The sequence below is a fragment of the Parambassis ranga genome, chromosome 9 (genome assembly GCF_900634625.1).
Source record: "Parambassis ranga chromosome 9, fParRan2.1, whole genome shotgun sequence".
NCBI classification, from domain to species: Eukaryota; Metazoa; Chordata; class Actinopteri; family Ambassidae; genus Parambassis; species Parambassis ranga.
Window position 1 is genome coordinate 23152286 of NC_041030.1, and position 24605 is coordinate 23176890.

General features: G+C 42.7%; 1 protein-coding gene and 1 pseudogene across 1 annotated transcript; both read left to right on the plus strand.

The window, feature by feature from the left end:
* Nucleotides 1–24605, plus strand: part of LOC114441222 (uncharacterized) — an 82338-nt pseudogene that overhangs the window by 8349 nt on the left and 49384 nt on the right.
* Nucleotides 13406–22741, plus strand: LOC114440980 (GTPase IMAP family member 2-like). Its single transcript, XM_028413678.1, has 6 exons — nt 13406–13795; nt 14116–14170; nt 21088–21141; nt 21414–22064; nt 22144–22192; nt 22389–22741. Exons 2-6 carry the CDS (start codon nt 14152–14154, stop codon nt 22528–22530), a joined length of 915 nt encoding a protein of 304 aa, XP_028269479.1. The 5' UTR covers nt 13406–13795; nt 14116–14151; the 3' UTR covers nt 22531–22741.

The window sequence follows — 24605 nt, forward strand, 5'->3', positions numbered from 1 at the left end:
ACATTCAGCTCTCGAGTCAATGACTTCACCATCATCCTGTTCACTGTGGACTCAGATCCTACACATCCAGCTGTGGATGACTTTGTAGTAAAAGATGAAGACATTCAGAGGTTACGTCAGAATTTTGGAGGAAGATCTGCTGTTTTAAATCTGAAAGACCAGCAGCAGATCAGACAGCTGTTGGACACTGTGGACAGCATGAGACTCAGAGGCAAACTCAGCAGCTACACAATGAAAACATTTCTGTTTAGCAAAGTGGATGAAACTTGTAAAGTTCAGGCTGAACTTCAGCAGCTGAAAACAAAGGCAGGGCTCACTGGTACGTTTGTTTTTGGTTTATTATTGGTCCTCAGAGTGCTGTCCTCTGTCTCCTTTATGATGAGTTTGTGTGTTCCTGTTTCACAGCTGATGCAGAGCAGCAGAGCTCAGAGAGTCTCAGGATCGTGCTGATCGGGAAGACTGGCAACGGAAAGAGTTCTTCAGGAAACACCATTCTGGGAAGGAGAGAGTTTAAAGCTCAACCAAGTCAAACATCAGTCACTAAATATTGTCAGAAAGAACAAAGTGAGGTGGACGGTCGTCCTGTTGTTGTGGTCGACACTCCTGGTCTGTTTGACAATACTTTGTCCCATGAAGAGGTTAATGAGGAGATGGTGAAATGTATCAGTCTGCTGGCTCCAGGACCACATGTCTTCCTGCTGGTGGTACAGATTGGAAGACTCACAGCAGAGGAGAAGGAGACATTAAAACTCATCAAAGAGGTGTTTGGAAAGAATTCAGAGAAGTTCACCATCATTCTGTTCACAAGAGGAGATGATCTGGAAAATGAGATGTCCATTGAAGATTATATTAAACAGCAATGTGATGCTTCCTTTAAGAAGCTGATCAGTGACTGAGGAGGAAGATACCATGTGTTCAATAACAGAGATAAAAACAACCAGACACAGGTCAGAGAGCTGATAACAAAGATCGACACCATGCTGAAGGAAAATGGAGGCAGCTGCTTCACCAATGAGATGCTGCAAGAGGCCGAAGCAGCCATAAAGAAAGAAATGCAGAGAATCCTGGAGGAGAAGGAGGAAGAGATGAAGAGAGAGAGGGAGGAGCTAGAAAGAAAACACGAGGAGGAAATGAAAGAAATGAAAGAAAGAATGGAAAAAGAGAGAGAAGACATGGAAAAGGAGAGAAGACTGAGAGAAAAACAACTGGAGGAAATGAAAGAAAAGATCAACAAAGAACATGAGCAGAGAAAGAAAGAACAGAAGGAGCGAGAAGAAGATGACAAGAAGAGAAAAGAGCAGGACGAATGTGAACGGCAGAAGTGGGAAAAAGAACGAGAATCTCTGGAAACAAAAATTAAGTCGGAATCAGAGGAAAAGAAAACCATTGACAGAAAACTGGAACAACGCAGAAAAGAGATGAGTAAGAAGCAAGAAGCTTGGGAGAAGGAGCGAAAAGAGTGGTGGGACAAACGATATAAGGAAGATGAAGAGAGATGGCAGAAAGAGCAAATAAAAATCAAAAAGCTACAAGATGAGTATAAACGACAAAGAGCAACAGATGAAAAGAAAAGGGATGCAGAAGATCAAAAAAGAAGGGAAAAGGAGGAGAAGGAAAAAAAAGAATTAGAGGCAAACCACCAGAAAGAAATGGACAACATGAAGAAGAGATATGATGAGGAGGCTAGAAAACAGGCTGAGGAGTTCAATGAGTTTAAAGATAAATACCTCAAAGAACAGGAAGCTCTGAAGGAAAAGCATGACAAAGAACTGCAAGATCTAAAGAAAAAGCACGAAGAAGAAATACAAAAGAACAAAGAGGCACACAGCAAGTACATGCAGTTGCAAGAAAACGCAAGTCAGAAAGAAACTCTACTCCAAGGCACACTACAGGCAAAAGAACAGGAACTGCAAAAGGAAAAGACTACCACAGAGACTAATCAGCAGAAAATTCAAGAACTGGAAGAATTGAGGAAGAAACATGAAGAAGAAATTACCCAATTAAAAAATTCCTTTTTTATAAAAATCAAAGAGGTGTGTACCATCTGCTGATTATTCTAAGTTGAGGTCACTGTGGGTGGTTGCCTACCTAAAACCTTTACAGACTCATTCACTGGATTTGCTGTTGTCTGGAGTGCAGTCTGTTTCTCAGACCACCTCTCATGTTCACCCTTGCTTGTTTCCTCTGGTGCACCAAATTGAGAAATAATTTCACCAGAGAAGGGATGGATGAAGCTATTTTTCTTAAACTGGAAAGAATTATAGCAGAAGAGCGTATGTGACACTCCATTCACAATGGAACCCCATCAAGCATGTTTGTATTTTTCTTCATGTCAACACTTCACACAATCGTGACCTGGACAACTGGGAAGCAAATAATTCCCCAGTATCAAAATGGAGTGACAGATAAAATAAAATCACAACGATGCAACGAGATGCTTTCATCTGTGTAGGAAAATTAACATGTTTAATTTTAAGCCTATTTTCACACACTGTTCTGAACCATCATAATATAAACAACCAAACTGGATGAGGAACCTTTATTTACACACCTTATTCAATTGTATTTTTTCTATAATTTTACATTTTACATCTGAATGTTCACATGTTGATGTAATCATTTAATCTTATTTGGCTGGAGAAACTTAATAGTTAATATTTCTTGTACATTTGTCATTTGCAACCTTGATTAAAATAAGAAACTTATTAATAAAGAAGTTAGTAAGAGCCTTTTAAGTTAGTTTATTTGTAATAATAATTTAGTTAAAAATGTGAAACTAATAATTTAATTATAAAGACCGTTGCTAAAATACATAATTTAGTAATTAATTATTCAGATTGCAGCTAGACGCATAGGAAGCCACACAGTTTTTTGACCGAGCTTAACGTGTCTATTGTATTTTTTTGTGTGTTTAGTACATTTTTGAAAAGAAGATTCGGTCTTGCTTGTGCTTTTTCAAAATAGTCGTTGGACAAGCTGCAAAAGTGGTACAGAAGGGTTTGCACAGGAGTGCCACTACAAAGTTGTTTTTAAATAAGTTGTTATTTTTCTGAATTGTTTCCATGAATGAATGAACATATTATGCAGTTTCTTTATCTAAAATGTGTGTGCAAACATGTCATTTAGACATGGAAAAGGTGTTACGAGGCGTACAAGGAAGGAGATCCAGGCGCAGGTAAAAATAATTCACTTTAATGGTGGAACAAAAATCAACCTCGAAGGCGAATAAGGCAACAGTCCAAAACAACAAAAGGCAACCACGAGGGCGAACTACGATGAGTCTTCAAAAACTAAAGGTGACCACGAGGGCGGAAAACAAAACTCCAGGTCCAAGGCGAGGGACAACTGGGCGGCGTGGCAGATGACCAAAACAAGAAACAAGAGGTAAGTCAAAGGATTTCTCTAGGACGACGAGAAGAGGCTGGTTGCTTACTACATGGAAATAGTGAAGAACTGGCGCCGAAGCGAAGGGAGGTGGTGCTTAAATAGCAGATGGGATGACAGGAAATCGGACACAGGTGAGTAGCCGCCATGACTCCACCCAGCTGAGCCTACGCACCTGGAGAGAGCAACAAAAGACAGAGACAAGCAAGGCAGGAAAAGAAACGACAGGAAGTGCAAGGAGAGCAGTTCTCACCACATAACAAAAGGAGAGAAGACTAAGAGAAAAACAACTTGAGGAAGCGAAAGAAAAGATCAACAAAGAACATGAGCAGAGAAAGAAAGAAGACAAGAGGAAGAGACAACAGGAAGAAACTCAAAGACAAGCTTCAGAACAAAAAATCGGAGATCTGGAGGAAAAACTACAATCGGAGTCCAAGTCAAAGGAAACAATCGACAGAGAACTGGATCAATTCAGAGAAGAAATGAGGAAGCAACAAGAAATCTGGGATAAGGAAAGAGAAGAACAGGAGGACAAACGAAAACAAAAAGATGAACAGAAACAAGAGGAACTCAGGAAACTCCAGGAAAAATATGACCAGGAAAGAAAAGAAGAAGAACGACTGAGAAGAAAGCAGGAAGAGAAAGAGCGGAAAGAGTTAGAGGATAACTTTAATAAACAAATGGAGGATATGCAGACGAAGTATGAAGAGGAGGCCAGAAAACAAGCTGAAGAGTTCAACGAGTTCAGACAGAAATATGACAAAGAGTTTCAAGAGCTGAAGAGCTTTGTATGTTGTAAAATTGAAGATGAATTGGTAACTCCTCTCTCTGCCGGCCTTGCAGCCTCAGTGACTCACAGATATGAAGACATTTCATTTCATTCCATCTGTATTTTCAGAGCTCAGCACTGTGAGCTGTTTATCTGTCCAGAAGCTGCCGTCTGTGCTCTGAAGAGTGACTCAGACCACAGTGACCTCTTGTGGTTGTATGAACAAGTGCATGCAGGTCTGGGACTCATCTCCATGGTAACCAAGATAATGATAACACATACTACTAAATTGCATTACAACCAATATTTGACTGAAACAAATTACTGTAAATCACCTAAATATTGAATGTATTCAGATGCTGGATGCAAAGCTTCATTCACAGGACTCAGAGCAACAAGAGGGACAAACACACATCAGTCATTAATAATCAGAGGGAGACTCAGACCAGCTGAAACCTCAGCCTGTTAAAACAGGATCACTAAAAGCCACTGGATACTAATATAACTGAGCTCTCCCTGAAACTTCTTTGGTTTCTGTTCTCCCTGGGTTCCTGTAGGTTCCTGTAGGTTCCTTGTTTGAAATGTTTCTCTTTTTTTTTAACATCCAGGACAAGTTCAATATGTGTCATTACAATTGTTAATCAGTGGAATGTTTTTGTTGGTTTTTCATGATTTAGTTTAGTATTTTGTGGGTTTGGGTTTTGTTCTTTCAATAAAACTCACCTGGAAGCTGAATCCTTTGCCTGCGCCTTGAGTCCTCTCTACCAGCTGACAGTGTCTGTGAGCTCATGGAACCTGATCCACATCAGTTTATTTCATTTCATAATTTAAATTCATGGTCCAGAAATAACACGCTGATAATTATGCATCTCTGTTGGAGAGCTGTGTTTCAGTTCATTATATTATTATTTGACTTTTATTATTTTGAAAGTCAAATGATGTTTTTTCTTGTTGACGTGACTTCCTGTAGTCTCGCAAGCTCTCGCGCACGGGAGAAGACAGGAGCGGGAGAATGAAAATGGCGCGAGAGGAGCGCTAGTTCTGCTGTTTGGAGTCCATCCACGGCTCATCCACTGAGCCGTGGATGCTCTCAACCTACCACCCTGTGTTCCGGAAGATGGAGGAGTTCCCCCCTCCGGTGGCTCCAGCACTCCCTGCCTGGGCCGTTCGCCCAGCCCCTGCTACCACTCCCTCCTCGCCTGTTCCTGCTTCAGCTGGCAGGTCGACGATGTCGCCCCCAGCTCATCTCTCCCTGGGTGTTCCCTCAGAGGCCGATGGCTCCGTTCAACCCAGAGGGGCAGGTCTTCCCGCTCCGTCAGAGGGCGGACTACAGACGGCGTCGCTCTTCCCCGCTCCGTCAGAGGGCGTACTCCAGACGACGTCGCTCCTCCCCGCTCCTTCAGAGGGCGGACTCCTGATAACGTCACCTCCTCCTGCACCACCCGAGGGTGGGTGTTTCGGTGCCGCCTCCAAGGATTTATCTGCCGCGAGCTTTTGGATTTTTTATACCTTGGAACATTAGCAGCATTGACACTGACTGTAGGGGTGTCTTTCCTCAACGCTAAAGGGGCTTTGGCCCTGGGTTCCAGCCCAGGCCCTGATGAACCCTCAGCTCCGGGTCCCAGTCCTGACCCTGGTGGGGTTCCGTCCCCAGTCTCCTGTCCTAATCCTAGTGGGGTTCCGCCCCCGGCTTCCTGTCCTGACCTTAGTGGTCCACCGCTCCCGAGCCTCTGCTCCGGTCCTGGTGGGCCTCCTATCCTGAGTCCTCGTCCTGACCCCGGCGGTCCACCATCCCCGAGCTCCAGCTCCAGTCCTGATGGGCCTCCTCTTCTGAGGGCTAGCCCAGACCCTGCTGGCCCCGACGCCGGTGGTTCTTCGCCTCTGGTCTCCAGTCCCGACACCGGTGGGCCTCCCTCAGTTCTGGCCTCCTGTCCGGACCCCGGAGGGTCCTCGTCCTCGGCTCTGACCTTCCGCCCGGACCCAGGAGGGTCCGCAGCCTCGTCCTCGCCGGCTTTCTGCCCAGACCCCGGAGGGTCCGCAGCCTCGTCGGCGCTGGTGGTCTTCCGCCCGGACCCAGGAGGGTCCGCGTCTCCATCTCTGGTGGTCTTCCGTCCGGACCCAGGAGGGTCTGCGTCTCCATCTCTGGTGGTCTTCCGCCCGGACCCAGGAGGTTCCGCGTCTCCATCGCTGGTGGTCTTCCGCCCGGACCCTGTAGGGCCCGCGTCTCCATCTCTGGTGGTCTTCCGCCCGGACCCAGGCGGGTCCGCGTCTCCATCTCTGGTGGTCTTCCGCCTGGACCCAGGCAGGTCCGCGTCTCCATCTCTGGTGGTCTTCCACCCGGACCCTGGAGGGTTCAGCTCACTGTCACTGTCTGTCTTTTGTTGTTATATTGTTTAGTTTGTTATTTAGTTTCCTGTGTATTTCTTTTTTCTGCTCCTCCTCAGTCCTTCCCTCTCTCCTTCTGTTCCTCCTCCCTGATTACCTGCTCCTCCCTAATTGTGTTCACCTGTGTCATCTCTCCTCTTTGTAAGCCCTGTGCTTTCCCTTTGTCTTTGTCAGTTCTTCCCCCATGTGAACCCCGTGTGAACCCCTGCCTTCCATCAATTCGTCGTCCTCCTTCTTCCGCCATGTTTCCTTGTCCTCCCTTCTTTCTCAGGTTTGGTTTTGTTTTTGACCTCCTTTCTTTTGTGTTTATTTGTACTTTTATTTTTGCATTTTTGACTGGCACTGTTTTCAGTAGCCCTCCTTAAGTTCACCTGCTCCTATGGTCTTTGTTTTGTAGTTTAGCTTTAAATAAAGCTCCTTTTTGTTGAACTTTACTTTGTCTGCGTCTGGGTCCTGTAAAAGAACCTACACCTCACATAACAATTCCACCTGGAAGACTTTTTTCCAGACGGTTTCCCAGAGAGACAGCTGCTAGCTTAAATAGCTAACAGCGCTAGCTGCCTGCTGCGCCGGAGGACCTGAGGACCTGAGGTGCTTGGAGGGCTGGACGACCGGACCGCTGCGGTGTTGCCAGCAAAGAGGACGCTGCTGGGGCGTGGTACGGTTGAACGGAGGACGCTACGAGGTGGTAGGAACTCCCTGAGCAAGGTTAACATTTCTGTTCACTGAGCTCCAGCACCAACAGACCACAAAGCACGCTAGCTACACTTGAACTAGATTATAGTGGACGAGTGCGCTCAAATCTCAGAGACTAAAGCTTTACTGACCCGGGTCAGAACATTCTCTGTTGCCTTGTAGGGCTGCAACTAATGACTGTTTATATAGTCGACTAGTAATCGACTACTTTGTCCGTGTGTCAGCGTGTGTGTCCATCCGTCCGTGTGTGTGTGTGTGTCCGCCCGCCACCCACGAGCCACAGAATCATTCTCTGCTGCAAATACGTTACACTTCAACTTTATGAACATGACGTCCCTACATGACAGCGCAGAGAAGTGAGAGAGGGAGAGACGTAACTTCTAATATAATATTCTTTGGAGCCGTTTTGCCTCAGAGCACACAAGCTTCATAACCAGGCCTGCAACGGGTTAAAGTGCATTTATTAGCTGTGTCCCAATTCAGGGTCTGCATCCTACGCACCCTATGCGGTCTCAGTAGGATCCTCAACCAATGGTATCTCCAAACTACTCGAAAGAGCTGTTGTAAGTCAGCTAAACGACCACCTGTGTAGTAACAGTCTGTTTGATGCTTTCCAGTCTGGTTTCAGAGCCCATCACAGCACAGAAACAGCACTGCTTAAAGTCACCAATGACCTCCTCATGGCATCGGACCGGGGTCTCGTCTCTGTACTCGTTCTACTGGATCTCAGTGCTGCCTTTGACACCGTAGATCATCGCATCCTGCTACACAGATTGGAACACGAGATCAGGATTACAGGAACAGCACTGCGCTGGTTTAAATCATATTTATCTGACAGATTTCATTTTGTTCACACTAACGTTGTGTCTTCCACAGGTACAAGGGTTAACCACGGTGTTCCACAGGGTTCTGTGCTCGGACCGATCCTGTTCACCCTCTACATGCTCCCTCTAGGAAACATCATCCAGAAGCACGGCATAAACTTTCATTGTTATGCTGATGATACCCAGCTGTATTTATCCATGAAGCCTGAAGAAACGGAGCCGCTAGTCAGACTACAGGCGTGTCTAAAGGACATAAAGGACTGGATGTCCTCCAACTTTTTACTATTAAACTCGGACAAGACTGAGGTCATTGTTTTTGGACCTAAACATCTCAGAACTAGTTTATCAGATAATACTTTCTCTCTGGATGGAATTACTCTGGCCTCCAGTACGACTGTGAGGAACCTTGGAGTTATCTTTGATCAAGACATGTCGTTTGTCTCTCATATTAAACAGTTCTCCAAGACCGCTTTCTTTCACCTGCGTAATATTACTAAGATCAGGAGCATCCTCTCTCAGAGTGATGCTGAAAAGCTCATCCATGCTTTTGTCACTTCAAGACTGGACTACTGCAACTCTTTATTGTCAGGATGTCCACATTACTCCATCAACAGTCTGCAGCTGATCCAGAACGCAGCAGCTAGAGTTCTGACAGGAAGCAGCCAAAGGGATCATATCTCTCCTGTCCTAGCGTCTCTTCACTGGCTCCCAGTGGACTCAAGAATACACTTCAAGATCCTTCTTCTAACCTACAAGGCTCTTCATGGACTTGCTCCATTGTATCTGCAGGACCTGATTGTACCATATGTTCCTAATAGGACACTCAGATCTCTGAGTGCAGGTTTACTAGTAGTTCCTAGGATTCATAGAAGCAGAATGGGAGGACGAGCTTTCAGCTATCAGGCACCGCTATTATGGAACCAGTTACCAATCTGGGTCCGAGAGGCAGACACTGCCTCCACCTTTAAGACTAGACTTAAAACTTTTCTGTTTAGTAAGGCGTACAGTTAGCCTTAGACCTAGTGTGTAGCACAGCTATGCTGCTCTAGGCCTACGTTGTCGGGGGGCACAAACATGATCCACTGAGCAATTTCCCTCTCACCCTCTAACCTCTCCTTTTCTCTCCTTAGTCTGGCTCACACTGGTCTCAAGACCTGGATGATGACCTGCAGTCCGGCCCGTGAAGTCTCTCCTGCTCTACGTTGTCACGCACAAACACGATCCTCTGAGCAGTTTCCCTCTCACCCTCTGACCTCTCCTCCACTCTCCTTAGTCTGGATCATACTGGGTAATATCGTCTCATAATCTGTGTTCACTGTCTTCCTTGTAGTTCTGTGCCTCGCTCTCTCTCTCTCTCTTTGCAGGTCTCAGACCTGCATGATGACCTGCAGTCTGGTCCCTGATCTCTCCTGTGCTCATCGACTTCACTAGCCCCTGCTGCTCATCCTTGCTATCAAATTACTATTCCTACCTATGGACTGACGATATATATACATCTATTACAATATAATCACTGTTTCATCTTGCTGTCATGTTTGCTCTGTACTGTATCATGTTTGTATCATGTTTGCTCCTCTCTCTCCTCTCTCTCTCCTTCATCCTCTCTCTCTCTCTCTCTCCCTCATCCTCTCTCTCTCTCTCTCTCTCTCCCTCATCCTCTCTGACTAGCAACAGGACTGGTTCCCCCTTAAGTTGACGGGTCCTGCTCAAGGTTTCTTCCTCTTAAAGGGAGTTTTTCCTTGCCACAGTGCTCTTAGGGGGGTTCCTGTGAAGCGCTTTGAGACAATGTCTGATTGTAATATGCGCTATATAAATAAAACTGAATTGAATTGAATTGAATTAAATGGGTCTAGACTTCGGAGCACTTCCTGATTGACGTCATAACTTTTACCCCCCAAGCCCGGGAAAAACAAAAGCGGACAGACGACACAACACGGACTACACAACAAACAACACAGCAGACAAGCGACACAACAGACTAAAACAAAACAGCAAGCAAATGAGGCAGCAGACGATGGAAATTTTGTATTTTTTAAAAAAAATGTATTTGTTGCCGGAGGAAGAGGAGAGGCGGCTCTGGCGGCAGCGAAATCGGCGCCAGCTCATTTCTTTCCGGCTAGGAGAGCTCAGTGGGGAGGTAACGTTCACCTGCTGTTTAACCCATATTATTGATCATAATTAATATACCAGCTACTGAGCAGACGCTAGCTATGACCAGTAGACTGACAAATATGGTTACATTTAGTAGTTATTTATATTTTATTCATTTTTAAGACTTGATACAGGGATAAGTTTGTAATTTTAATGCTTTGAATTGATTAGTTAAATGTGTTAGAACCCTGTAAATAACACTGACTTAAATCACTGCTTTACTTTTGTGTCATTAATTATCAGAAGCCAAAGTAAATAAAGCATTATTGGTCTGAACTGTTAACATTCAGTAGAATCAGCTAAAATCCAGTTGCTGTCGTGGAATCCTCTTGTTCTTACCCTCATGTCTCCAGACAGGGCTGATGTACTGCCGAATCAATGAACAGGTTCAAGATTTCTGGCTGAGCAGAGAGCCCCTGGTGGTGCTGCTGGAGCTTCTACACCAGGAAAGAAGACACAGGTGGGGTGCCACAATAGAGACCTTGGTTTTCCTCTTCTGGCTGGCGAGTTCCATCCATCATAGAGCGTGCCCTGGAATCTTCTATGATGAAGACGAGGTGGTGATACATCGTCCTCCAAGCGCTGGAGGTGCACCACACCTTTGTGCCTCAGGTATGTTACTACCACTTGTTGTAAGTGGTGAATACCTTTTAAGTAATTATATAAAATTGAATCACAATTAAGAAATCTTTTTCTTCTTCTTTTCCACAGGTCATCACAGCATGTGCCCGCCTGCACAACATCTGCCTGGGTGCCGGTGACATCATGGCCCCAGAGGATGGAGTGCAGGAGGACATGCTGGAGGATGAGGGGGAGACCGGGCTGGAGGCAGCCAGTGGGGCTCCCTGACGGGATCAGCTGTCTGCTGAGGTGTCTGCCCTGGAGGAGGGTTGACCATGATGACCTTTAGATTTTATAGCTATTTCTATTTCAAGCTGCTTTGGAAACAGCTCTGTTGAACTAATTATTATTTGCCTCTTTTTAAACATTTTAGTAACATGGCTCCACCCTCCAGGCCCATTCTTTGCAGGATTGTTCTAAACAAGAGAGAAGCATGACAAAAGGTAAACACACAAGACACACACAAAAGTGGCATCAGGGCATAATTTAACATGATACAAAGATTATATTTGTACTTTGGTCTTTGTACAGGATTTATGTTAATTAATAAAAATTCTGGAAGCTATCCGATTTTATTTACTGTGAAATATACAAAGAGAGTTTTTTCATCTGAGTTTTAGGATACAAGTAAAAGTTGTAGTTGTAGTTTAATTACCTAACCAGGTTAGGTTGACTTGTGAATTTTATTTTGAAAATCCTTATTTGCATAAAGCATACTTCCTCATTTTGTTATTTTTTTCATATAAAACATTTCATGTAATTTTCTGAATAAACACCTGTAAAGGGATTCTTTAGCATTTTAATAAACAGTTGTGGTCATTATTCAAGTTGATTAGAAACCGAGCCCAGGCCCTGTCCCATAGTATTAACCACTTCAGTTTTTTAACTACGTGGGACCTGGGTTACACCATCATGACCACAACAAAGAGGGACAATCTGTTTAGTGATGGGTGATCGAGGCTTTGTTGAAGCCTCCACACCTGATTCAAGAAATGGTTCATTACTCGAGGCTTCAGTGACACAGTGCTCGAGTAGGACATCTAGTGGAGAATGAAGTGAATTGCGCTGTGTGTTGTTGGTTGATGGATTCTTTGGGATTTGACTGCCCATGCACGTCTCGTTCGACTACAGGTTTCACTGGTTTCATGCTTCTACAATACATATGTGAAAGAAACAGTTATTAGCATTACACTGATATATTGTAGCATTATACTCATCCTGACACAATGTGCTTGTGTAACGTTTGATGAGTTTTTGATAAAAGTGTGTGTGATCTATATCTTATCTGGAGCTCTGTAGGAGCTGATTAATGACACCATAGCTGTGTTCCAATTCAGGGTCTACATCCTTCGGAGGACGCAGCCTACGTGGTCTCAGGAGGCCGCGTCCTCCTGAGGATCCTCCGGAGGATCCTCAGGAGGCCGTGTCCTCCTGAGGATCCTCCGGAGGATCCTCCACCGTTGGTAAATGGGACGGTCTGGCCTTCAAAGCACTTCCTGATTGTGGCGCGACGTCATAAATTTTGCCCCGGGAAAAACAAAAGCAGCGACAGCGACACAACACGGACACACAACAAACGGGACAACAGTGTGGATTTAGAAATTTGGAATTTTTTAATATATGTATTTGTTGTTGGAGGAAGAGGAGAGGCGGCTCCAGCGGCAGCAAAACCGGTGACGGCTCATTTTCTTCAGGCTGGGAGAGCGCAGTGGGGAGGTGACGGTAAGCTGCTGTTTAACCATATTATTGATCATAATTAATATACCGGTTACTGAGCAAACGCTAGTCATATAACCAGTAGATAGACAAATATGATTAAATGTAATTTATATTTGATTCAATTGTAAGACTTGATACAGGGTCTGTTTGTAATTTGAATACTTTAAATTAAATAGCTAAATGTGTAAGAACCCTGCAAATAACCCTGAAACCACCAAGGACTCCTGCTCAGCCAAACATTTATATATATGTTCTTTGTGAATAGTATTTTCTGCTGATCTTTATAAATAATAAACTGTACATTTTCATAATGCCCACTGGTAAATAGTTAGAAATGTTCAAACTGTGTCTTTGTAAATATTGTACATAACAGAACAATAAATGATTTACTGTGTCACTGAGAAGTTGTTCAAAAGTTTACTTCAATTATAAATAGGTGATGAAACACATATGTAACAAGGTTAGAAGAGTTTAAGAACACAGAGACAAGAACGATTTAATACACAATTTAATAAGTAACATTTAAATAACACAGAACATAAAATCACTGCTGTCCAACATCCTCTGTATGAGCTGAGGTCTGTCCTCTCTCTCTCTCTCTCTCCCCCCCTCTCTCTCTCTCTCCCCCTCTCTCGCTTGGTCCGTCATTTTACTGTTGAAAAAAATAGGCCCGCAAAGCATCTTGGGATATTTAAGGCCACGAAGGATGGTAGCGATGCATCCTCCAAATTCAGGCAAAAGGAGGACGCATTTGAAGGACCCTTCGACTTTTGGCGAATTGGGACAGCCTTCGTGCAGCTTTGTGACGTAAGCGGCCTTAAAATGCGCACTCCGAAGGATGCAGACCCTGAAATGGGACACAGCTACAGCCTCCATCAAGTTTTTCCAACGCTGTGTGGGCGCCGCCATGTTTGTTATCGTGTAGGCGCAGTGACGTCGACCGTGTTCGGCAAACGCATGCGCAGTGGAGGAAAAACAGCCTTCGGGTATCTCTGCTTAAACTGTGCGATACTCTCACGAGGGCCGACAAAAATATCAAACATGTCAGAAATTCAACCGATCAGCTGATCGCGCGACGTTAATCACCTCTCGTGACCTCCAGTACACTGCCCGATTAAAGACGCACGTGCTGCTGGAACAAAGAGTGTTTAATGCAGGAGTAACTCAGAGCAGCCTGTCCATAACACACTGATCAGATGTATTGACCCGAGAGGACACAGAAGAACAGAGTATTGATCATCATCAGGTGAGTTTGAGGAGGAAGATGAAGGAAAACAAGTCAAATACGAAGATTTTATATGTTTATAGGAAGAGTTTATAAGTTCATAAGTCTGTGGATCAGATTCAGTTTAAATGTGGAAACATCTCAAGTGTTTTCACTTCGACACCAACAACTCATTTTATTGATACCTGCAGTTCAGCCGCCATCTTAGATTTCTGTGACAGGACGCAGGTTAAACTTCAGAAACACTTACACAGGTCCAGCTGATCAGATCAGCTACAGATCATTTCATTGCTGTGTGTGAACAGTACATTAACAGAACATTCACTAACTTCTGCCCTCAGCTGATATTCTCAGTGATCCTCTCAGCAGAGCTCATCATGGCGTCTGCAGGACCAGGTGAGTCCACTCAGACTTTATTATTGTCCTCCCTCTGTCCACATGAAGCTCTCTGATCCTGTTACATCATTAAAGTCACATTGAACCTGAGTGTAAACATAGTCTGAACTCCTCAGTGAGGATGAACTGCAGTGAAGCTGCTTTGATGTGTCTCCATGTCATGTGACCAAGTCTCCTCAGCCCTGAGCTGTGGCATATAAGGACACAGATAAGACACAGCTCCTTATTGGTTTGTCACTTGGTCACATGATGAAGAATTTTTTTTATGAATCTTTATTTATAACAATGTCACTTACAATTTACACATATGAACATAATATGAACAACAAATAAAATAAACGACAACAACACATAAAGCAAAGAGTCTGCTAAGTTACAGCAATATCAACATTTTCAATAAGTGCAATCGTTCTGAATAATTTCTTATTAGTTTGAGTTTATTGATGGAGGCTAAATATATTTTTAAATCTGTTACTTTAAAATTATGCCAAGAGGGCCCTTTGTTATTCCATTTCATTTTGTGTATAGAATATTTTGCAAGGATTATAATTAGGTTTACAATATAAACTTCACCTTTAGTAAATGTGCAGTTATTAGATATGAGCAAGATTTGCAGTTTTGGAAGTTCAACATCTTTACCCAATATTAGTTTTAGATAATGTTGTAAATTTGACCAAAAGATGTTAACATGAAACATTCCACAAAGACATGCTCCATACTTTCTCCCTCACCCTGACAAAAGGAGCATTGATTGGATATATTTGGGAGAAAACGACATAAATAATCTTTAACTGGGTAATATCGATGTGTTATTTTAAACATCCTTTAACTTTATTTGTAATTATGTATTTATAAGATTTATAAGGTAGTAAGAAGATTGAGTTCCACTGTTTTTTACTGACAGATGCCACCTGTTCTTCAAATAGGGTTTGAGATTTGGACAAAATTATTTCTAACATATTTGTTTGTGCATTTCTTATGGACTAGATTTATTCCTTCAATGGTAATGGGGTATTCCCTGAAATTAACATTTTCAATTGACTTCTTGACTTCTTCACCATCTCAAACTCTTTTTGAGGTGCTTGCTACAGAAACTCTTGTGATCACATGGACGCCACTGTCGTCTAATAATTGGTTCACAGTGTTTATATTTTCATTATTCCAATTCTGTAAATATAGAGACCTGCTCTTATATAAGATGCCAGCGTTATTCCATAGAATACAGTTGTGAGGTGAATAATTGTGTTTATATAATAAAGACCAACACTGTAAAACCTGCTGATGAAAGTTAGTTTCACTGGAAGTTTTCCGATCTTAAAGGGACAGCGTAGAAGGAAATTTAGACCCCCCCCCCCCCCATGTTATTGAAAACGTAATTTGGGAAGATATTCCATAAACTATTTGGGTTTTTGTGAAATCTTTTCATCCAGTTTATTTTTAATACTTGATTAAATGTGGTAAAGGTCAAGACATCTAAACCTCCTTCAGCTAATGGATTCGAAAGAATTGTTTTCTTTATTTTATGAAATTTGTTTTTCCATATGAAATTAAATAGAATTCTGTCTAGTTCAGAGCAGAGATGTTTGGGGCCATCTAGTGTTGAAAAAAGGTAAGAGGCTCCTGACATTCCTTCTGCTTTGCTTAACAACACTCTACCACATATAGATAAGTCTCTGACAAGCTGTTACATTTCTTCTTGATGGCTTCAACAGCTGGTGTAAAGTTCTTTGTCACCTCGTTATACTTTGTGGAGATTTTTACACCAAGATAAGTTGCAGTATCTTTCACAGGGATGCCACATATATTTCCTAATTGAGTGTGATGTAAAGTTAGGATCTCACATTTATTAAAATCAAGTTTAAGTCCAGAAATATCAGAGAACGTAGATATTACAGATAAGGCCACTGGTACTTCCTCAGAACTCTTCAAGACAATTGTTGTATCATCCGCTAATTGTGATATTTTGAGTTCCCGATCAAGGACCTGGATTCCCTTAAAGGAGCTTTGTCGGATTAAATAATTTAAAATTTGTCCCACCAGTAAAAAAGTATAAGGTGAGGCTGGACAGCCTTGTCTCACACCTTCATTAATGTTAAATCTGTGTGATGTACGATAGAGAAGTTTTACAGCACTATTATTATCCTTAGACAGAGTCTTAAAAGCTTTGATAAAAAAATTTCCAAAATTTAGAAAACATTATGTATCAAAGATAAATTTATGACTAACTGTGTCAAAGGCTTTTTGATAATCCAAAAAAAGAATTAGAGGATCTCCAGGGATCAACTCTTTATAAAACTAACCTGATATTATCAGCGATGTGTAACATATCTGTCCAACTGGTTTGACCAGACCATGTTAAAATCTCCTCCTAATATCACCCCTGCTGAAGTGTATTTAATGCCTAGAAAGGTAATAGCATCTTTTAACTCGTTCAGCAGACTTATATTTAGATTATCAGATTATAACCATACACATTACCCAGCAAACGTGTATTAGAGTGAAATTCAACAACAACAATAATCCAGTGCCCTTTACTATCAGATGTTACGTCTAAAATTTTACCTTTAAAATTATCTTTTAATATTGCAACTCCTGCAGATTTGTTGGTGCCATGTGCAAACCACAAGTCTTTGCCCCACTGGTTTTTCCAAAATGATACATCTTCTAAATTAGAATGACATTCTTGAAGAAAGATGAGAATAAAAAGAAAGCTTTTCTTTTAATGTTGTCACGCAGACCCCTTGTATTAACAGACAGAACATTTAAATCCAACTTGTTTTATGAAGAGAACTCTTAATAAGACGAAAACCAAATATAATGACTCCTGAATCGTCATATCAAAACCAAAACTACACTCAACAAAAATATAAACGCAACACTTTTGTTTTTGCTCCCATGTTTCATGAGATGGACTTGAAGATCTAAACTTCATTCCAGATACACAATATTACCATTCCTCTCAAACATTGTTCACAAATCTGTCTAAATGTGTGATAGTGAGCACTTCTGCTTTGCTGAGATAATCCATCCCACCTCACAGGTGTGCCACATCAAGATGCTGATCTGACATCATGATTAGTGCACAGGTGTACCTCAAACTGCCCACAATAAAAGGCCACCCTGAAATGTGCAGTTTTGTCTCACAGCAAAATGCCACAGATGCCACAAGCATTGAGGGAGCGTGCAATTGGCATGCTGACAGCAGGAATGTCAACCAGATCTGTTGCTCGTGCATTGAATGTTCATTTCTCCACCATAAGCCGTCTCCAAAGGCGTTTCAGAGAATATGGCAGTACATCCAACCGGCCTCACAACCGCAGACCACGAGTAACCACACCAGCCCAGGACCTCCACATCCAGCAGGTTCACCTCCGAGATCGTCTGAGACCAGCCACTCAGACAGCTGCTGAAACAATTGGTTTGCATAACCAAACAATTTCTGCACAAACTGTCAGAAACCGTCTCAGGGAAGCTCAACTGCATGCTCGTCGTCCTCATCGGGGTCTTAACCTGACTCCAGATCGTCGCCGTAACAGACTTGAGTGGGCAAATGCTCACATTCGATGGCGTCTAGCACGTTGGAGAGGTGTTCTCTTCACGGATGAATCTCGGTTTACATTGTTCAGGGCAGATGGCAGACAGCGTGTGTGGCGTCATGTGGGTGAGCGCTTTGCTGATGTCAATGTTGTGGATCGAGTGGCCCATGGTGGTGGTGGGGTCATGGTATGGGCAGGCATCTGTTATGGACGAAGAACACAGGTGCATTTTAGTGATGGCATTTTGAATGCACAGAGATACCGTGATGAGATCCTGAGGCCCATTGTTGTGCCATACATCCATGAACATCACCTCATGTTTCAGCAAGATAATGCACGGCCCCATGTTGCAAGGATCTGTACACAATTCTTGGAAGCTGAAAATGTCCCAGTTCTTGCATGGCCAGCATACTCACCGGACATGTCACCCATTGAACATGTTTGGGATGTGCTTGACCGGCGTATACGACAGCGTGCACCAGTTCCCACTAATATCCAGCAACTTCGCACAGCCATTGAAGAGGAGTGGACCAACATTCCACAGGCCACAATAGACAATCTGATAAACTCTATGCGAAGAAGATGTGTTGCACTGCATGAGGCAAATGGTGGTCACACCAGATACTGACTGGTTCTGAGTCCCCAGACCGCCAATAAAGCAGAAACAAAATGCACATTTCAGGGTGGCCTTTTATTGTGGGCAGTTTGAGGTACACCTGTGCACTAATCATGATGTCAGATCAGCATCTTGATGTGGCACACCTGTGAGGTGGGATGGATTATCTCAGCAAAGCAGAAGTGCTCACTATCACACATTTAGACAGATTTGTGAACAATGTTTGAGAGGAATGGTAATATTGTGTATCTGGAATGAAGTTTAGATCTTCAAGTCCATCTCATGAAACATGGGAGCAAAAACAAAAGTGTTGCGTTTATATTTTTGTTGAGTGTAGATTAAGAACTTATACTCAGCTTCACGTAGTGAGAACAAAAATGATATAGTGAAAACAGATCACCTTTAAATGACCAATGGTAAACGTTCCTTTCTGTTAGTTAGCAGTCAAGATGTGCGTCGTATTTCTTTTGCCTCCACGTAGCCTTTGCGTCCCACGAAGTATGCCTTCTTTCCATCCTTGCGAGCCTTTTCAATGATGGGCCACAGCTCTGGCATCCTTATCTTCCTTCTTGAGATCTTCTCCAAAGCGCAGCTTGTTGTCATGCAGAAAGGAGTTGTTTTTGCATTTCTCCAGATCTCATCTCTCAGTGTGCGATAGGTGAAAAGAATGATGATCCCTCTGGCCTTGTTACCGTCACGTCTTCCCGGCCGGTGGACAACGTCAATCCCATCAGCGGCTCTCGGTCCCAGTTCAGGGGCCACCTTTTGGCAGATGCTCGTCACCTTCTCTTTGACATTTTCTTGGTCGTGTTCAGGCAAACCATAAAGACGAACACACCACCTGCGCTTGTAGCGTTCTGCATCCGCGACCCGCTCTTGTAACATCCCAATCTCGGTCTCAAACTTTTCACATTTTGTCTTCAGCACTTTGTTGTCTTCTTTTATTTCATCGACCTCTTTGTGCAAATATCCAATGGATTTTTGTCCTCTGAGTTTTGGTCGATGAGAGTTTTACCTCTTCCACTCTGTCGTTTACAGCTTTCAAAATGGATCGCAAGGACGGTTCTGGCTCACCGCTGCAGGATTTTTTCGGAGCCAGGCTGTTAATCGGTGTCTCAGGGAGAGGAGTAAATTCCGGGTCAGTTTCCAGGTCCTCAAAAATGTTCACATCAGTGTAGTCATGTTCATTGATCATCGTCTTTCAGAATCAGAATCAGAAATACTTTATTGATCCCCGGGGGGAAATTGTTTTCGTTCCAGGTGCTCCATGTATACTCAAAAAGACAGAAATACTAATAAGGTAAAGTAGTGAGCGTAAAAAATAAAAATAAAAATATAAGATAAAAACCTAATAAATTCTAAACATTAATATACATTCAAGTCAATCCTGGCAAGTGGAGACTAAAGTCATATATAATACAACTTGTACCATGTGCAGTAAAATCTTGTCTGAATAAATCCAATATGGATAAGATTACAAGACAGTGTGTTCTGGTCTCAGAGGGAGGTGTTGTACAGTTTGATGGCCACAGGAAGGAAGGACCTCCTGTGGCGCTCAGTACTGCATTTGGGAGGGATCAGTCTGGCACTGAACGTACTCCTGCACTTCAGCAGCACGTGGTGTAGAGGATGGAAGCTGTTCTCCAGGATCCCCTGCAGCTTAGACAGCATCCTTCTGTCTGACACTGCTGTCAGGGAGTCCAGCTCCACCCCCACCACATCCCCGGCCCTTCTGATCAGTTTGTTGAGTCTGTTTGTGTCCGCTGCTCTCAGTCTGCTGCCCCAGCACACAACAGCAAACAAAATGGCACTGGCAACCACAGACTCATAAAAAATCCTCAGCATAGTCCGACAGATGTTAAAGGACCGGAGCCTCCTCAGAAAATAGAGGCGGCTCTGGCCCTTCTTGTAGAGGGCTTCAGTATTTTTAGTCCAGTCCAGTTTATTGTCCAACACCACTCCCAGGTATTTGTAATCCTCCACAATGTCCACACTCTGCCCACCGATGGAAACTGGAGCCGCGAGTGTCTTGGTCCTCCTCAGGTCCACAACCTGGACCTGAGGAGGACCAAGACACTCGCGGCTCCAGTTTCCATCGGTGGGCAGAGTGTGGTTGGCGGTTGGCGGACATCTAGTTCTGGAACGCTTGGTGTCTTATCTTTTGGCACCGCTCATCTTGGCTTTTGAAAGGTTTAGCTAACTGATGGCTAACTAAAGTTGAAGTCCGGTTGCTGAGTTGTGGAGTGTTTTTTTTTTCGGCCGTTTTAGTATTTAAGCTTAAGTTCTTTAATTAACTAAACCAAGGATTTCATTTTGGTTTCATAAATACCGTGGTAAATCAGCTTGGAGTCCTATTTTTCTGGAGACTTCTTAAAAAACGTGTTGACTTTGCGCCATCTTGGCCCGGACCTGTTGAAGAAATATTGATTTGTATCTATAAAAATATTTAAATATAGGACGGTATAGGATGGTCATGGTCGGTCAGCCACACCGACCGTCTGCTGCTAAACTTCATCTATACATGGATCATATTCATGCATTACACTGTAAAAAACAATATTCTAGAATGATGTAAACATGAATGTCTCCACTCTTGCAGTGCTGCTCTCTGGTTATGTCCTCTGTCTTCCTGCATGTATCACATGCATCAATGATAATTCATTTTATCTCAGCAGCTTCTTCTTTGTTCTCTTCATCTTCATCCAGCTGGCCATCAGCAGAGCTGAAATTATTTGAACTGATTGTATTTTGTTTATATTTTATAGTTGCAGATCAACCACTGAAGCGCAGCAGCAGTCTTACTTTCCTGCCTCCTGAGAGTGAGTCTGTCAGAATTATGTTGCTTTAAACTGTGTTTAATGAGTGATCCTTCAAACAGAACAATACTTAGTGTTGCACATTATGATGTTCAGTTTCATGTGTTTAAAGTACAATAACATTATAAACCACAGATGGGCAAGAAATTCTTAACAGTTTATGACAGACATGTTTTAATGTGTGCAGCAGAATCAGTTGACAAAAACACCTGTTATAAAAAATGAGACCACTATGGACTATTAACATAATATAGTTACAGTGTTTGTCTCCACAGTGTCTGAGCTGAGGGTGGTTCTGCTGGGCAGCAGCTGGTCTGAGAGGAGCTCAGTGGGGAACTTCTTACTGGGAAAGAACAAGTTTTACACAGAGGAAGAACCAGACAGCTGTGTGAGAGTCAGAGGACAGATGAAGGACAAAGACATGGTTCTTATCAACACTCCAGATCTGCTGCATCCAAACCTGTCTGCACACAGACTGACAGAGTTCATGGAGAACTGTGTGAGACTCTCTGCTCCTGGACCTCATGTGTTCCTGCTGGTCCTACAGCCTGAAGACTTCACTGAGGGACACAAAGAGAGGCTCTGCAGAGTGCTGACACGATTCAGTGATCAATCATTCAATCACTCTCTGATACTGATATCAGAGCCCACAGAGGAGAGCTCAGCTCTGATAGAAGAGTTCCTGAAGAGTCCTGCATTAAAAGACCTGATCAGAAAATGTAGATACAGATATCTGAGGAGGAGGGGCACTGAACATGAAGAGCTGCTGACAGGTTTGGGTCAAATAGTGAAGGAGAACAATGGAGAACATCTGAGCCGTGAAATATTCCACGATGTACCTGAGACCTTCACAGCTCCTTTCCCAGATGATCAGAGTCCAAAACAGAATAAAGCACAGACAATCATGAAGACTATTAAAGCTGCTGGTAAGTGCTGTATCACCAGGAGATTAAACTTGTTTATATGTTATATATATATGTTATTATTTATGTTGTGTTTTAACAGGCATCAGAGCATTTAAAAGAATGAGCACACCAGTCGTCTTCATCTCACAGTAAGTCAGTTAAGCATGGAACTAATCATGTGTCTGTAGGTTAATGTTTGGATGCTGTTTTCTCTCAGAGTTACCAAAGTGGTTGTTTCCATCTGTTATAGCTTTCAATGTTGCTACTTGCTTCTCACTCAAAGATGAATTAACATTTATCAGTGTATTACAGTATAGCAGATTTGAATGTGCTTTGGTGTTATAGACCCGGATGTGAACTCATCATAAATAGGGGAAGTGCAGGAGGTGAGAGTGACCTGGACCTGGAGGTGGTGAAGAAGGCTGGAGAACATGAGAGGTTAGGGCTTGGGCAAGATGTGGTGCTACCGTGGGTGGAGGAGGGTTGACAGAACGGATCTGTAATGACAGCTGACAACAGAGGGGGTAAAGGTTTTAAATTTACCACTAAGCTGTTATGAGACGTGCAGAAATCGGACCCAAATGCAGGGGTAAGTTAACCCTCATGGACTGTTCGGGACATTTTTGTCCTCTGAGAGAAATTTTTCTGTTTATTTTGGCCATAACTTTGTCAATATGTGGACAAATTGAATCATTTTTGCTCAACAAGCTTATTATTATTATTTTTTTGAAAATATGATTTTAAAATTTTTCATAGGTCAACAGTACACTGTGGGCAAATTTTACCCCCTAATGTGTTGTTCGGGACAAAAACGTCCTCTAACTTTAACAGTTTTAAAAATATATCAGATAAATATTTTTTTGAATTTTTTTTTGTATAGACCTTTTAATTAACTTCAGTTCTAATCAACAGTAGTGAAAAAATAATTTTCCCCCATGATTTTAACCCTTTAATCACCAATTTTATAAGGGGTGGTGCTGAAAATTGGAAAAAAAAACACAAAATGGCTCATTTTTAATAGAAAAGGTGAATGTGGACTGGATTCTTTTTAACCTTTATTACAGTCTTGGTCATGTCAAACATCAGTAAAAAAATTGACTTTATTGCATTATTAGTTTTTGCACAGCACTGGATTTTCTTTTTTTCTCCCATTTTGTCCCATAGACTTACATTATAAACACATTTTTTGACTGCACAGCCATGGCACTACATAATCATGCATTCTTGATTGTTGGTGGTTTACCCTGTTGGTAGGAGGGAACATTTGTGATTTTTACAGTTAACAACTTAATGACCATATTAATTTAACCCTTTACCTGCAGGCCTGTGCTCATGTAGTGTAGTTTCTGGCTTGTACATGGAGTTATAGGGAGTATTTTAGCACATAATTGTGTGTCTACACACTGTGTGTGTATGTTAGAGAGGAAGAGAGCCATTTGCACACTGACCTTGTTGTGTGTAGTACTGTACTGTATGTGTTTCTGTTTGTTTTTGTAATTTTACTATGTTAAGAGCCTTGTGCAGTGTTTATGTTAGAAGTTACGCACGGTAATGAAAACACGTCCGGAAAACTGAAAACCTGCCGGTCACGTTTTCCGCTGCCAAGTTTTTCTAATAGAACCAATTAAAGTTATAAATGTGGGCTCAGACAGCGGCACCAAACTGTTGGCTTGTGTCTACACCGTTCAGAAACTAAATACTATCTCAGCTCTGGCTCGTCCTCTAAAGCGCAGCAGTGTTCTTTTGCGGCCCATGAGCCGATATTTTGTGGCCCCCCACTTGACATCAAAGTTTAGTGTTTACACACACTTATTTGCTGAGGCTTGTCCTGTTTATTATTAATTGCCCCGTCAGTATTACTCTGATATTTAGTTTGATTTTTTTTTTTGAGGAGTGGCAGCCTCTGCTCGGCGTGTCGTTTCTGTCTCTGTATGCTCGCGCATTTCTCCGCTGCAGAGGAGTGCACGCCTGACTCCTGACATGTGTCTGTGTGAGGAGCCAGTGAACAACTTATTTTCATGTTAAAGCAGCTGGACATATTTTTTTAAATTTCTATTCACAATAGATTTGTTATACTAGCCGACATAAATGTCATTGTCTGTACTGTATCTCCAAAGGTACAGCAAATCACTCATTAAGGAATATGACGTGCAGTTTATTTAGTAAACAATGTTTAGCTTTTAGTCTTAGTGAAACAGGGAAATTCAGGCCCAGCCGCTTATCAATTAATGGTTAATCGATGGATAAGGTCATTCAACTAACGAGTATTAAATTAATCAATAATTTGCATCCCTATTCTGGCCTGTTATTAATAAAGATTCAGATGATTGGACCAGTTGTACTTTTTTGGAATATTTGAAACCCTTTTTTTTTTTTATGCGGCCCAGCCTCACCCAGACTCTACCCCCAGCGCCCCCCCCGGGTAAGTTGAGTTTGAGACCCCTGTTCTAAGGGACCCGGTCACAGGTGTGACTACGGCTCGCTCTCTCTCTCTCTCTCGCTGTCATGTTCATAAACTTTATCAAACGTCTCTTTATCAAAGTAAAATACATTATACTACTG